This window comes from Pezoporus occidentalis, unplaced genomic scaffold (assembly GCF_034315485.1).
Source record: "Pezoporus occidentalis ecotype Australia unplaced genomic scaffold, CSIRO_AGI_Poc_V1 ctg15, whole genome shotgun sequence".
NCBI lineage: Eukaryota > Metazoa > Chordata > Aves > Psittaciformes > Psittacidae > Pezoporus > Pezoporus occidentalis.
The window spans coordinates 685,281-701,986 of record NW_026913316.1 but is presented as its reverse complement, the minus strand read 5'-3'; the positions used below and the strand labels follow the sequence as shown (position 1 = coordinate 701,986).

General features: G+C 35.3%; 1 protein-coding gene across 1 annotated transcript in view; it reads right to left on the bottom strand.

Moving 5' to 3' along the window:
• The window catches only part of DNAH5 (dynein axonemal heavy chain 5), a 122,096-nt gene that overhangs the window by 43,466 nt on the left and 61,924 nt on the right, over positions 1 to 16,706 (bottom strand). Inside the window, exons 43-52 of the mRNA XM_062610808.1 lie at positions 15,741 to 15,982; positions 13,630 to 13,806; positions 12,937 to 13,141; positions 12,339 to 12,481; positions 11,470 to 11,604; positions 9,726 to 9,848; positions 8,658 to 8,871; positions 7,808 to 8,031; positions 5,527 to 5,722; positions 1,556 to 1,728 (exon numbers count right to left, since the gene is read on the bottom strand). Of these exons, the coding sequence (XP_062466792.1) occupies positions 1,556 to 1,728; positions 5,527 to 5,722; positions 7,808 to 8,031; positions 8,658 to 8,871; positions 9,726 to 9,848; positions 11,470 to 11,604; positions 12,339 to 12,481; positions 12,937 to 13,141; positions 13,630 to 13,806; positions 15,741 to 15,982 (1,832 nt within the window). The remainder of the gene's footprint in view (positions 1 to 1,555; positions 1,729 to 5,526; positions 5,723 to 7,807; positions 8,032 to 8,657; positions 8,872 to 9,725; positions 9,849 to 11,469; positions 11,605 to 12,338; positions 12,482 to 12,936; positions 13,142 to 13,629; positions 13,807 to 15,740; positions 15,983 to 16,706) is intronic.

Sequence of the window (16,706 nt, the reverse complement as noted above, 5' to 3'; positions counted from 1 at the left end):
CCCAGAGTTACATTATGCTAATAAGCAGCCTAGGATACTTATTTAGTTGCCTTTTCTCTAATGTACTTTTTTCACGCTTGTAAAAACTTGAAAAATGCCAGTTTCTGCAGTTGTAAACACGTATATTTTAATATTGGGGGCAATGTACTAGTTATTTTTCGTAAGTCAATATTTTATAAGCAAAAATAAAAACAAGTATGAAGGTTTACTCTAAGCATACTTAGTATTTAATCAGAGAAAGAAAATAGGTTTGCACAGCGCCCTTGGAATATTGCTGATCACTTCAATTATGGCTATTAGATGTTGCCAAGCAGAGTAAATAGGCACATTTTCTTTATTCTCTGAGTAAGATATTTCTTAGCTTTAAAATTTTTCCTAAAGAAATCCATAGGAGAGCATGATCCATTCTGCAGGGAAGAACTTCAAGGAAAGGGACTAATTTTGTGAGATTACAAGTATCTATGACCAAAATTTTGAAAACTGAATATGCAATATGTTTGCCAACTATAAATAAATTTTATTTGCTTTGATATTTATTATATTGTTAGGAGAGTACAATCCAATATTCAGTTTTTAATAATTTATGATAAGTAGTACAGCTAAGAAAATTGGGGCTGTTTGGTCTGGAGAAAAGAAGGCTGTGTGGAGACATTACAGCAGCCTTCCAGTATATGAAGGGGCTTACAATGATGCTGGAGGGGGCATCTTCATCAGGAGCTGTAGTGGTAGGACAAGGGGTAATGGGTTTAAACTTCAACAGGGAAGTTCAGGTTAGATATAAGGAAGTTCTTTACTGTAAAGGTGGTGATGCACTGAAATAGGCTGCTTAAAGAAGTGGTAAATGCTACATCCTTGGCAGTGTTCAAGGTCAGGTTGAACACAGCCTTGGATGACATAGTCTAGTGTGAGGCGTCCCTGCCCAAGGCAGGGGGCCTGGAACTAGACGATCTTTAAGGTCCCTTCTAACCCAGACCATTCTATGATTCTATGATAACATCATGGTGTAACTGAGAAATAAAAATTATTAAAAAAAAAATTCTTCTCCTTTGTATGAAGCCTATTCTGTGTTGGTAATCATATCAAGCTGTGCTATGCTAAAAATTATGATCAGCTCCAATCCACATTCAAAAGAATTTTAAAGTAAACACACGATCTATCTACAAAGGAAATTTGGACTACCTTTATTCCCTTATTTATACTCAGCTGTGCCTACCACTTCAAAAGCAACCAATTGAGTTCTAACCTGAATTTCATTTGACTAATTTCAAAGAGAGAAAGGGATCTCAGAAGAATTAGCAGGAAGAAAAGTTGAAATAGTGTTATAATATTGAAGACCATGATCTCACCAGACATAAAATATAATTTTAAAAGAATAGTTCCATCCAGTACATTTTCAGAAAAGCTGAGTTTTAGAGTGACAGACAAAATATTTACTAGCAATAAATAACTTGCTTCAGTTTTAGAAGTAATTTACCTGGATTTGTGCATACTTCCACTCACAGGTGTTGAGAGCAAGGGAACAACAACAACAAATGGCAATCTAGTAAGCCTGTACCTTGACTAAATGAATCATAGCATCTTCAAAGAAAACCATGTCCATCCCAGCACCACGGACATTCCCATTGTATGCTTGCAAAAACTTATTTAAACGATTCCGCAGCTGATGAAAGGAATAAATTGGCTCATATACTCTGGGAATATCTAAATTAACTTCTTCTGATTTTTCACCTACAACAAAAAAGAGGTAATAAAATTTTAACAGTTTAAATGATTGACAAAGGCTCAATGTGGGAATGAGTAAGTGAAGGTAATTAGAATTCTCTTTAATCACCCAGAAGCAGGATTATTATACATAACATTACATATTAAATGTATATATGAGAATGCTGCCTATACCCTACCTACAAAGAATGGCAAGTTCAGCTGATTGATTCTCAAAGACAAAACCAGAAGAAAATAAGGAGCTTTCTTTACATCTGAAATCTGAACGATTAAAAAATGAAATTAACTTAAATGGTAGAAGCAAATGTAGACCCAGCGAATCAATGTAAGTAAATACTGCAGTTAAAATGTTTGTGAAGGAAAAACACTCTAAGTTGTTTAAATGATTTCACTAGTGGTGAAAAAACAAAAAAAACAAACAAACAAAAAAAAAGAAAACAACCCTACCAAAATGAATGACTACCCAAAAAAAAAAAAAAAAAACACCAAAAAATAGTATATTCACTGTGAAAAGGCATACATTTGTTTCAGCAAATTATGTGAAAGCAACAAGGAACTTCTAAATCCTCACCACCGAAAGGAAATGAGGAAATAGTACCCTTGTCTCATCTTTCCATTCATAAGCATTAATCATATTTAAAAGACACCACTGAGAAGAGCCCAGCTCTGTCCTTTGTACTCTCCTTTTGTATTTATACATATTGAGAAAATCTCCCTAAGCCTTCTCTTGTGCAGGCCTAACAGTCCCAGCTCTCTCAACCTTTCCTCATGCAAGAGTCCTTTAGTCATGTTTTTGGCTCCTCATTGGACTGTCTCCAGTATGTCCCTGTCTGTCTTGTACTGAGGGGCACAGACCTGGGCACAGCACTCCAGGTATAGCCTCACCAGTGCTGAATAAAAGGTAAGGATCACTTCCCTCAACCTGCTGGCAGCATTCTAATGTAGCCCAGGATGCCACTAACTTTTTTTTTCCCTCTAAAGACACATCAGTATCTTATGTTGAACATGGTGTCCACCAGCACCCCCAGGTCCTTTTCTGCTTTCCAAATGGGTGACCACCAGTATATATTGGTGCATGGGATTTGCACCTCCCACTGTTGAACCTTGCAGGATTCTTGTAAAGGTCTCTCTGGACGGCAGCACAACCTCTGACATAGCATCCATTCCTTGTCCCAATTTTGTGTCATCTGGGAACATGCTGAGGATATGCTCTGCCCCATTATCCAGATCAATAATGAAGATGCTGAAGATGACTGGACTCAGTATTAACCCCTAGGGTACACTACAGGTTTCTGGCCCTCTGTTAGTCTTTCTTCCAGTCTCTGGGCTCAGCCACTCAGCCAATTTTCAATCCATCTCACTGCTTATACAGCCCATGTATCATCAGCAAATAACTGACAGACTTCACTGGAGGAGTGCCACAAGCAGACATCATGGTGGCTTTTGATTGGTTGGTTGGTTTGTTTTTCCTCAAAAAATTAGTACACACAGTACAATTTCTGTTTTATTTACATACAAATAGCTCCATTATTTTGAAGACTTCATGATCTATATGTTGCAGGATTTATTTTTCCAGTTACGAGTTGCCATAGGTCAGTCATTACTAACAATCAGCTTCGCTAAACCTCCTCTTTGTTATCGAATAAATATGTTAACTATTAAAATAAATTAAGTCCTTCCAGTAAAATAAACATTTCCCTGATCTTAGTAAATCACTGGAAGCCAGTGGAAATAGAAGAAAAGGGGCAAAAGAAGCAGCAAAAAAAAGCAATCAAACTGTGTTGTATTTAGAATAGGATCTGCAACATTTTTTTCATTTTAATTTTTTCTCTATTTCCCTCTTGCACATTTTACTTTTGCAAATTAGCAGTGGTCCAAAAAGAACCCCAAAACAACCAACTAACCAAAAAAAAAAATTCCAACAAACCCCAAAACTTTTATAGAAATGTTTTTTTTTTTCCTATAGAACAACCAAACCTCTCAATATTAGTTGGTTGTTAATTGTCACTCAGCTGTCCTTTGTATTGCATTCTGTGTATGCCTGAAGTCACCTTAATTTTAGAATTCTCCAGTTCTGTATTGCTTCTGCATGTATGAACACCCTTTTTGATTTAGATCAAATAAAATTAACCAACTTCTTATCTTAACCTGCAAAAACACTGGTTAAAGAAAAGGAGTATTCCAGGTGGAAGTCAGTTTCTTACAAGTTGAATAAGACACTTAAACAACTCAGCTACTGAGGGGGAACTATTAAGGATTACAGCAAAAAGAGTTAAATTGCGGTGATGTTTTTATAGTCTCAAGATACAGAATCACAAGCATTAAATAACAATGGCAAAGCTGATAAAAAACACCTTTGAATACTTTGATGGTCTAAAGAACACTAGCACAACTAAATTTCTGTGAAGCTAAGGTCTATAAGTTGATGTTAGAGGTACTTAATTTCAAGTCTTTGTGTATTTATCTCAGTGACAAATATGTTATTACTGTACAACCCAGAGACAGAGGGGTATATGTAAATGTATCACTAACTTCAGCAGAGGGTTATTGGAAATTAATGTCAGACGTAATTTTTTAAATAATTAAGAGCTCAGATATCCAGTTCCCGTTCTTACACTTCTATTGTAATAGGCAGTACTAAATTCCATTAAAAGGACAACTAAAATAACACTTGTTATTCTTTTCACTTATAGCCAAAACAGAAAGGGATTCTCAAGGCTCTGACAAATATATTGAGGACAACACATACCCTTTCTAAATGAGGGTTAGATAAAGTTTCATGCTAAATGGCACATTACACAGCAGGTACATTTAAAGTGTAAATAAGAAGCAAGTTAATTGGAAAAACACATACTTCTTTTAGCACTTTTCACTTCAAAACAATGGTTTCCAGTGCTTCACTATTGAATGGATTTAAGGATCTATTTTACTACTTTCTCACACCACTTTGTTTTTTGCTTCTATTTTATTTCTTCCAGTCAAACATTTCCTATCCTTTACTCTCCTTTGTCACTGCCTTCTGACTACTGCAATTATCCAAGAAGATATTTAAATAGCTTTTGATTACTCATGTCAACCTTTTATTGCCTCCACTATCCACCATTACAGTGACATGAATACAAATAATTGAACCATCCAATAGCTTAAATTAATGACCTTCTCCAGAAGCTAAAAAGGCGTTTTATGTTCTTTTTCATCAAGTGACAAATATTCCCAGGTCATTTAGCAAGGTTAAAGACACAGCGTTTTTATTTAAAAGACACAAAGACATTGTTGTAAGCCATATGGGTAATTCAAAAGGTTTTAGTAACATTCAGGAGATTTTGAGATAATACTCATTTGTTACGAAATCATGCATCAAGCATTTCCTTAAATACTGGATTAGCCCAGAGCCCGTACTCTTTTACCAGGTTTCCAGGGGATAGTAGTTAGAGCGTTATTCTTTATCTAGTACTGCAACCCTACCATTTCAAGTAATTCATACCACACTCTTTCATCATTTTAGAATAATTTAGACTTTTGCTCACTATTTCACAGTTCTTTCTACCTACCACATTGATGGAAATGGAAGCAAGACTCTCTGATACAGATAACCTGGATATAAATATGGGCTTAAGAATCCCATTAATATAAAGATGTGCCACAGCTGGTAACAGACTACCTTCAAAGTCACTGGACAGAACAACCACCTTTAATGCATAAACTCACTAAGCATTTTTGAAGACATATTTCTATTAATGTCTATTTTATCATATCCCCTACCCTATTCTTGCCATCTCCATGGTTATCAGAGCCCAACCTTACCAGTTCTTTCAGGGGCATCCCTTAAGAAGTCAACAAAGAATGCATCAATGTCAGAATCCAGCAACGCTTTTGATTCTTCAAACTCCTCCTCAATAAGTTTTACCGCAGTTGCATCAAACCAATTTACATCTTCTGAAGTTGTAAAACGATCAGCAAGAACACATTTGCATTCATGCTTCCACAGTTTTATCAGCACCTGTACACATATATAAAAAAATTCAGTCTGACATTTTTATTTATTTTAAAATCATACTAATGCTAGAAAAGAAACCGTAGTATGTTGGGGTTTATGTAGGAGAGATACTTTGAGCTTCTCATTCTGACCAACAGTATCTTAAACTAACTTTCAGCTAATGTGCAAGAAACCTTAATCTAGCATTCTGAACTGGAATGTATTTACTAAATTAAGACTTCACTTCCCTAGCCATATGTATACTTGTTAACATATATTTATGCACTTATCAACCACTTTTTTAGCTGGTCATTAAGCAGAAGGTGGGTGGAAATAATAACATCATGGCATGAATAATTTCATCCCAAACATAGATGTCAGTCCCAATAGTATATCTGAAGTAGTTAGAGAGCAGAAAAAAAAAAAACAAAAAAAAAGGCATAGGTGCTCATATTATTCTTTCTCCAAATATACCTTTACAGTCCTTCAGTTTGGTCAGAGGATGGAGAAGGAAAACCTGCCAGGTTCTTAATCCTGACAGCACAGGTTTTGATCCTGCACTATCACTACACAGTCATAGAAAAATTTCCAAGTACTCTTTGAAGGCCTCTTGTTTAAATCTACAGCAGTTTGTACAAATGACACATACTACGTCAAGTCTTAGAACTAATATGTAAATTTATACAAATTTTGAGCAACTGTTTATTATACTCGGAATGTTATACTTGGAACAGAATTAATTTAGAATTTATACACATAATTGTCATGATGAATATTTTTAGCTTTGGAAATGAAAATAAATTCTAAAACACAAATTTTAGATGTAGTAGAATCCAGGAGCTTATTCAACAACAAGGGAAGCACATTAAACATGAAGTGATTATACAACTCAAATGTATAACAAATTTTCCATCATTATCATAAATGTTGCTTTTCCAACACTTCATGTTTCAGTGCTGAAAACACTAAATGACTTTTCCTTAAAACAATTAAATGAGAAATGATGCATAAAAAGTTGAGCTTTTCTGGAAGAAAGCTTGATTATGAAAAAAAAAATAATAAAGAGGAATAACTATAACTCATTAATACTATTTCCTTTTAAACTGTAAGTCAGAAATCATTTATTAAGCAGCTACTAGGCAGTGATTGAAAGCCTCAAGACACTAGTGGAGAGAGAGGAACTTTTAATCAATGTATACACGTTTTCATTATTTTAAAATAAGTTCACTGCTTCTGGTTTTTATTTTTCACTCACTTCTTTCAAAAAAAAACCTGGAATTTGTCAGTGTTCTGGAGTCTCAGTGTTCCAGGTTGAGAGAGAGGTGAGACACAATGTAGAAAAAACTGTTTATTACTATAGGAAAGGATAGGGAGGAAGAGCCAGCAAAGCGTAAAAGAAACAGTGATGGGTATTTTTGGTGAGTGTTTATCTTACCAACCCTTAAGACCATGTGATGACAATCAGGAAACCAGCTCCAAGAGATATCATTGCAGTGAGAGGTAGCAGGCTCAACCTCAGCTGGCGTTCCCTTGGAGGCAACATTGACGTTGGTGGTATGAGGGTCTGCCTCCCTGCATTGCATGAGGCTCAAGCTTTTATGCTAGCCAAAGGGCACACTCGTTCCGACGCAGGGTGCCAGCCTACATCAGAAGGAATAGCCAGCTATACAAAAAGGGCCTCTGGAGGTGGGAACTTTTAGGGGATTTGCGGGGAGGAGCCATCACAGACCATTATCTCATGTGTCTTGCAACTGGTATGAGACTCCCTTTTGCTAACAGCAGTGTTAACTCCCCTGTTTTCAAGGTTATGTTCCCACAACCCGTGTCAAGCTACTTTTCTATTTTTGTGTGTTTCACTACGGACCATTATCTAGTGTCACTGATGCAGTCAGTAATAGAATGAGCAGATAGAGGCTGTATATAAATACAGTTGTATTTATGAAACACAGTTGTTTCAGTTGGCACTGTAAAAGTTGAACTAAAACACTTCAGCTCAAAACAAGCCGAAAAACTTTTTAACCAGAAATGCCAAGAAGATAGACTCTCCACCCTCTTTGCTACACTAATTATATGCTAATTATAACATAACCACTGATGTGCTGCACTTACCTTCGGTTCATTGATCACTTCTGATGTAGTATTTAGCATTCCTTGCCAAATCCTTGAGAGGTCTCGAAGGTTGAAGATGTAATGAAACTTGGCCGGCGTGGGCAACATTTTTAGCTTGGTAATCTGCCACAGCCTGCGTGTCAGTGGAACCAGTTTGGCTACTGTTTCACTCACATCTGCTGAAAATCCCCGCTCACTACAATAATGCCCTTCTCCAATTACACCTGTGGGCAAAAAAATTGCCAACTGAAAGATTAGTGCACATTAGTGAAAAACCAAAAGCAACATTCTTAAATTTCCTTTTCACTTTTAATCCCAAACCTTTTTCTAATTTGTTGAAATGGCTTTTCAGTCTTTACTCAAACTTTGATTCACCTGATCTTAACACCATTCTGCTACCAGCTCACTGGGTATTTATCTCTGAATTAACTGTTAAAAATGGTCTTTTTTTTTTTCTATTAAAATATCTTCCCCAGCCTTTGAATAGCCAATCTTTTCTTTGAGACCAATGATCCTGTCATTTGTGAAAGTCTAGTCATTAGTTAGTCATTCTTAGCAACAGCAGACCTTAGCATCTCTCCAGCATCCTCACTACAACTAGGAATGGCCTTCATGCCACTTTTCTAACACATTGCATACCAATAGGTTCAAAGACGTGACTGGACCTGAAAAACTTAAGGATTTATGAAATTGCAGGTGAATAGTGATTACTGAATGAAAATATACTGGGAAACAAATCAGTGGGGTATTAAGCCTCAAATTTAATCATAATGTTTATAAACAGAGGGATAAGGAAAAATCAACTACCATTTTCAAAAATGGGATGGATACAAAGCTAATTTTCCTTTACCAAAAATTTTGTCAATAGAAGAATTAGAAGGCAGAGTACAGTTGAATACAGAAAATTGTCTCTTGAGCCTCTGTGGAATGTCATTGCGACCTCCCCCAGGGTGGATCATGGCAGCCAAAAACTGAATGTCCACAATGTTGGTAAATTCACCAGGCTTTTCCAGGTTATACAATCCTTTCTGTTCCATCAGCTGCCTAACTATCTCATTAGTGACCTGTAAAATAATCAGGTATTATATAGCAGAATATTATACACACAATTAAATGAAATACAAACCACATTTATGCACTTGAAAGACCTAATAAAGACTGTAATATTATTTTCTCACACAAATTCCTGCTTATTTGCTTCAGGAGGAATATGTACTGTTAGGAATAAGCATATTTAGATTGTCTTCTTCATTGGTAATACCTGTGGACAAAAATCCTGGAGTAGAGGGTAATCCCTAGCTTAGAATTAATCCTTCATACTTCAAACTATTCTTGCTTGTATGCTGCATGATTTCCAATACTGTTATATTGGAAATACTTCTCCTTTTTAGCACAAAACTTCCAGTTGTCCTAAGCAAGCCCAGGATAATAGATAGTTGCATTTGCTGCCAAATATTTTTATGCAATTTCCATGTTCAGCAATCACAAATGGTTTTTCAAGCTGCAAACATAGAATTATTTCCATAGAATTCTGTAAAATTACTTTCATAAAATTATTACTATTTCAATTATTGTCCACACACCCAGTTTGTTATCAAAATTTATGTGCCAAATGTTTTTTTTTTGTATTATTTTTTATTATTAAAAAATGAGTGTTTGTTAGAAATATCATTAAAGTCATACAGGCTTGTTTTAAGGACCACTAAACTGCTTCTTGTAGTCGGCATGTTTATTTTGACTGAACTCAGGACAATATAAAACTTGATGGGTTCTTTTAGAAGCTTTAAAAATCAAGCACTACATACGAAACTTACCCCTGCTGCCTGACAGAAAAGAGAAGTCATTTTTAAAGCTAAGGAAGGAAAGAAAGAAAATAAGAAAATCCTTGGCCTTCTTTTTTCTTTTCTAACAAACTAACCTGATCTCCCCATTCATTTATTATGGGCATATTCACATCATCAATGAAGACTGTCATCTTTTTGCCTGCAGGTGGACCATAAGTTGTGCCCATGCGTTTCTCCACATAACTTTCTATTGTACGCTGTTAAAAAGCAATTATTAGCATAGTTACTAACAGCTCTTCTTTTCATACAAGATTCAAAAGTTTAAACATATTGATGATTTTGCTGCACAGAATTTTACTAAGGGAGGTTTAGACAACACATCTACTGCAGTTAATTGCACTAGTTCAACTAGAGTGCCTGAAATATCATACTATACAGTATTAGGTTGGTAACAGAACAAATGTCTAATGTAGGTGTCTAATAGTTTCATAAATTTGATACCATTTCAATTTATCTGAAAAACTGATAACTACTAGCAATAAATATTAATATTTATTTAATATTTATTAAATTTTAAATATTAATATTTATTTACCAATAATCTGTCAGAGCTGAAATACATGAATCTTGAAGACCTTTCCAGCATACATCAATGTACTTCATAAAAGCATACAGTGATAAGTAAATTCACAAACATAAATACACTTGATGAAATAACTTTACTTAATACTAGACTTACCACCACTTTTCTTCCCATCATCTTTCCATTAATTCATTTTTCTTAAGGTCCAGGTATTTATTCTATACCAGGTATTTATTCTATACCAAATGAAGGCTCACTTAACCAGGTGTTGTTATTCATTATTGCAAATGTAAATATCTGCATTCTTACACTGTGCTTAAGTTACTGTACAGCAGGTTGGAAAGCCTTCTTACACAAATGGCATCAGTTAGGCCAAGAAAGTCAGAGTAATTTGAACACGCATGTGTCGGAACAGACCGTGCTTCAGTCTAGATTGTTGTCAGATACTTGACTGTTAGACTTGCACATCTATTTCAGATTTCTTTACCATCAACAGACTATCTGCTATCATCAACAAATTTGACATATATTTTATAAAAATAGAGGTACTGACACTAGGTTTTGTTTCTATAGCCCATTCAATAGAAGCAAAATCACTAAGTAAAATTAGACCAAAATTACATGCTCAAATATTAAATGTGTTAACAGTTTCTACTGTGCTATAGAACCAGATGATACATGATGCATCGAGCCTATAGACAGCACTTCTGATTACAACATAGACAGTGCATCAGCTTGGCATACCCATCAGGTTAAAAAACCCTGAAATAGCTCAAACTACCTCAGTAGAAATTTGGATAGGCAGCACTGTTCAGGATTTAAGTATTTATAGTTCTATTTAGAGCAGCTGCACTGCATGTGTTACTTTTTTAATGAGTAATTTACTGAAATTTAAATTGCAGATGGCACACAGTTGACAGATTGTTGTGGGTAGCACTTATTTTACTCAGGGCTTCTAGTGAAATCTGAGGGAAGTCACCAACAGCTCTACCCACTTAGTGAGAACTGATACTTTTGGCATAAAAACATTAAATGTGATGAAGTAAATAATATGCGTAGTATTGTACTAATCCAAGAACAGCTCAATAACAACTGAAGAAGTTGAAGAGAACATGGTTTTTACAGAAGTCTTAAATCATGTCTTAGGACATTTAGTCCTTTTGAACAGATGCTTTTTTAATTTCTGTACTCATTTTCAATTAAATAAACTGCGTTCAGAGGCATTCCTCTGGCAAATTCTCAGAACAATGTCTGAATCCAGTCACATTGTATTAAAAGGTGAATGACTACTATACCTGGAAAATTAATGGAGTAGTTGCAGATGAAAAGTTCAAACTCTTAGCCATGTGGCTTTCACAGTTATATTTTGACATAAAACCTTTAATTATAACAGTCTTTGCAGTTCCTTGCTCACCAATAAGTAGGACAGCCTAGACAAAGACAATATCGAAATAATAAACACAAGAGCTGGGTGTCTTGGCAAAGCCTCAGCAATCCCCTTTAGCTTTAAAACTGAAATGAAACTAGAAAAGTTATGAAAAGTGAATTCTCAACAAGGGACATGTGGAAACGAAACAGTTAATGTCTCATAGGCTTTTGCAGGCCTCAAGTTAAAAATATTTACAGTGGTCAAGTCAGTCAGCACAATTTAACTAACCGAGAAGTGGATTATTCATAAAAGGAGTTGATTCTCTGGAAAAGGATGTACTATCGAGAGCCTTCAGTTTCTTTTGGATTGTGTTATTTACCACATCCTGCTTATTGGACACAGCTTTGGTGCGTAAGTTGCATAACCTAAAGGTACATAAACTCTGTAACTGCCCCATGTGGAAGGAGTTCATACCAGCAGAGTCTGGCACTCTACTGACCTGTCTGCTGTCACCTCTCCAAGCTACATGAAAATGTTACTTCACTTCTGACCTGATCTCAGCTGCTATTATGGTTATTTCCACTACAGAAAGGATGGGTGAGTGGAAGACAACAAAGTCTGGAAGCAATGAGTATTCAAGGCTTCAAGTATATTCACATGAATATACTTGAATGGAATCACCATTCTCTCTTTAAAAAATTATCCTTCCCTTTCAACAATATAATACTTCACTTTTTAATTCAAAAACCTGATAAAAACCTGTTAGCATTATTTAGATGTGAAATATAGAAGTACCTTGCCCTGTTTCTCAATGGTTTTGATAAGGAAATCCATTCTCACATTGTCAACATTAGGCACAAGTATAGAGCCATACTCTGGAGTGCTGCTACTGGGATATACATACTCTTCAACACATGTATTCCAGTGTACCCATTTACCTAATAAGAAAGAAATGAATGTTTTAGAAATACAATGCATCATCACTTTTATTTTCCACTGAGTTGACTCATCTGTCAGTGCCCGTCTCACATACTGTAATACCACTCTGTAAATTCAGACCAAAATTATAGAATCATATAATCAAAGAATCTCTCAAGTTAAGGCTTACTCCTTTTTCCTACATAAATTATGACAATGACAAGGCTTGTCTATTTTAGTCTATTAAAGTCCATGAAACTTTCTGTAGCAATATATCTACATTCTGATTTCTCACAGGAAACAAGGAAAAAGCTCTATACAACATCATCAGTAAAGTGTAACTGTAAAACAATACTTGCTAAGGAGCACAAAAGCAGGTAAGCTACAAGAAATTTCTAAATTGATTCTGTAAAAGAAGCATAATTTTAACATTACTTTTAAGTTTCACCCCATACCACCCATATGGGTTACTAACCATCAGATGCCACATAATAATCAAACATGGTATCTTCACTGCCTTCTGGGATATAGGGAAGATCAAGTTTTATTGTTGCATGTTTTCGAAGCCAGTGCTCCATTTTGCATCTGTCTTCCACCTCTAGTAATGCTCCTACACTCCACATAAGAGAGAAGATGTACAGCCTTTCCAAGTATTTTGGAGTCAGTTCTCCTCCTTGCTCCTGAAGGATTAAGGTTTTTATTTTCAATTGCCTGAAAATTCTACTTGATAATCATAGCAACATCACGTTAAAAGCCTTTGGTCATGTTTAAATTTAAATGATGTCTTCATCAATAAACAGATTGAACCAATATCAAGTAGACCACAAAATATAGAAAAGTACCTTGTAAACATCACTTTTAACCACCCATTACAGCATTTAATCTGTTTGAATTCCAGTTTATAATCTGATAATAATCCACTAAAAAAAAAAAGTAGATCTGAAGGAAAGATGCAATCTGATGCATGCTACACGTCAGTGCTTAACATCAAAACCAAATGTGGAAGAAGGCACATCATAGCTATTACTTTCTAAAGAAAAAGAATTTCTTACTAACCTGCGTATTCATTAATATTCCAAGTTGTCAAAGAATCTCCTTTCTACATAACCTCATGTCTTAAAATTATCTCCATTCAATTAAGTAAATACAGAAAAAAAATCCACACTACCTTAGGTGGGATAAGACCCTGCAGCATATTAATGCTCTGCATAATCACAAAGACTTCCAGCATTTTAGCTTTGTATTGCAGAGACTGAGTGCTGAAGCGGTATAAGTCTGGGAATGAAGAAGAATACAGCTGACGTAGAATTTCAGCTTCTTGGAATGAACGTCTTTTCAAAAATCCCTGTCACAAAGCATGGTGAGAAAATAAATTTAGTTCCCAATGCAAGTATCAGTAAATTTAACTCTAGTAATTAAAAAGGTCCAGCGAGCATGGAACACTGATTTTGGGGGGGGGGGCTCTTAAACATGGACACTGAAGAAAAAGGTACTTTAAAGTACTTTTCAACAACGCAAAAATAATTATTTTCAAATATTTTTTTAAATCACAGTGGCTGTTTAATACTGCAAAGAAAGAATTTCATATTCATCGACCACAAGTTTGATTCACTGTGTACAGTGTTAGTGTCTAGTAGTGGTACAGGGTACCCCAGAAACATCTGGCTGTTGCAGAAAAAAAGGAATTTCAGGAGGGGATGTCTGCTGGTATGTGTCTTTTTTATTGCGCATCTCAGTATCTGTAATGCTGGATAAACAAAACCCAGTTAAAATTACCTATTTCTCAAAATCATAGGACAGGATTTGTTTTTTCATGTCTTTAGCTCAACATAGTAACCTGCTTCTACAAGTTACCCAGAAGCTTTCTCTCATTTGTGTGGCAGAATGCTTCTCGTTTACATCCCATGAATGTATTTCTTACATGAAATACGCTCATCAGCAAAAATGCTTGTAGATTCTCAAGCTTCAAAATAAATTTGGCACAAATCTAAATTAAATAAATTCCATTTAAACATAAGAAAAAAAAAGGTGGTTGTTTTCAAATGCAGGAACAGGCTTCTCAGTGAGCTTCTGGTGTCTTCATCTCAAAATTCAGTAAGACATAGTACTGAGCAACCTACTCTAGCTGACAACGCGTGAGGTGTGTTCAACTACACAGTCCCTAAAGGTTCCTTCCAACTTCAAATATTTCGTGTTTCTGTGATTCCTTTATACACTTTGACCTTTATAATATTTTGAAACTCTTATCTTTTACTGCCCAAAATAAAGAAGGTCTAGGACTGATTACAAGTAGTTAGATATATAGAAAAGGTTTCTAGAAACAGGTAGGTGGGAAACAAAGTGCCAAAGAATGAAAGGCAGAACTCCTTAAAATAGACATCTGGAAATTCACCAGCTATTCATAAAATATTAGGGGTAGAGTAGAAAAGTTTGTAAGGTCCAAAATAGACTTAAAGAGAGATGTACTGAAAGAGCCATCAAGATATTTTATTTAGTAGTTAAATGAAACAAAAACCAAATAAATGTTTTTGGCTCAAATGATAAATCACTATAGGTTGCAATTTTATAACAAAATATTATTTGGGGGGGGGGGGGGCAAGGGAACAAGAAAGTGACATTGGAATGGTTGTTTCATGGCTGAAATGAGTAAAATTTGTTTTGTCAATCAAAAGCAAAAAACAAAACAAAACAAAACAACCCATGATCTGTTTTCCTTTTGACCGTTCCTGCCACCAAAATAAATTAAAAGCATAAAGTCATGGATTAAGTGAAACTACTTGAGTTCAACACTTACTTCAACACAACTAAATTTAGTCTGCATATCGCTTTAAAGTGAGGAGGTAAATCATGAGTGATAAGGCAAAATAAAATGTTTTTCTTTGAGGATTTCTATATTCCTGAATCAGCCTGTAAGAGTAAATTCTTTCTTCTTCCTTGGTCTGAAGCTGTACTGGAGGTTGCCGCGTAGTTGATATTTTGACAACAGAGTTGATCTTCAACTGTATAAAATACCTTGAATTACAAATGTTCCGTAAAGTGAGATGTCTATGTTTTTAAAAGTGTAATATGTTGACACTATTCCTGAAAGAATACATTATTCACTCTTGTATAAACTAATACCAGAAACATTGCTATATTAAATGCTGACCTATAAGTTTATACAGTGTAAAAGGTGTTTTGTAGCAAAAATTCACAAAATTAGGTCCTAAAGTAACAACAGTGAAGTGTTGAATAAGTAACCAGTAAAACTTCCATTACCTAATCACTTAGCTATCATACCTCAAGGATAGGGCTCCAGCTGAGAACTGATGAGCTCATGAATACCATCCCATTCCTTGAAACTGTTGCTGGAGAGGCATTATCAATATTATGAGGTTCAAAGACTATTTTGCAATTTGGTGCCATAGGTATTCGATCTCCATTTGCCAGAGTTAGAGTTCTGTTATCATCCAAAACAGAATTAAGGTTCTCAATCCAAATAGCATCAACTGGACCATCAAGAACTATCCAGATATGGTCACCTATAATAAATAACAGACGAAAATACCTATTGAGGAAGTTTTAGTTTCTTTCAAGGACCAGTTTGTCTCTCTGCAGACAAGTTTTGAACTAATTCCAAATTCATGCACACAGCTACAATCTCAGCTTTTAATACAATTACCATTTCCATTCCCAATTTCAATGACTTCATTTCACCACCCACTGATAAAAATTATCCATTGCTCAGTACATAAAGTTTTATCATCATAAGTCATCAGTTTGCAATAGTTTGAAGCAGTTTTATGGATCCAGTCTTCAACATACTAATAAATCGAGTTTATTTCAACTTACACAAAACAACATAAAGAAGACAGAAACTACAGGACTATTTAAAACCACAATTTGTTTGTTTCCAAAGAGGTGGTGTATTGTAGTGAGATTAAATGAAAGGAACTCTTGAAAAAATCACTTTCGTAAGTAAAAGAGATCTGTAAGGGGAAGATTTTTGCTATTCATTCTCCTGCTTATAAACTTGATCCAACTTCTTTTGCTGTGCATTGCTAGATAGCCCTTATTCAGAGAGAGTCTCACTCTCATCTGCCTTTAGAGCAAGCCCTTATCATCTAGGTGTAGGTGACTTGATGCATTGCTGCATATGAACCAAGAAGGTTCCAGATGAGAAACCTTCTCATTTCTGAGGCAAGTAGTTTTATATTTGGAGGCTTTTCATAGCTACAGTGGAGGCATCTCAGTCATGAGATGTTC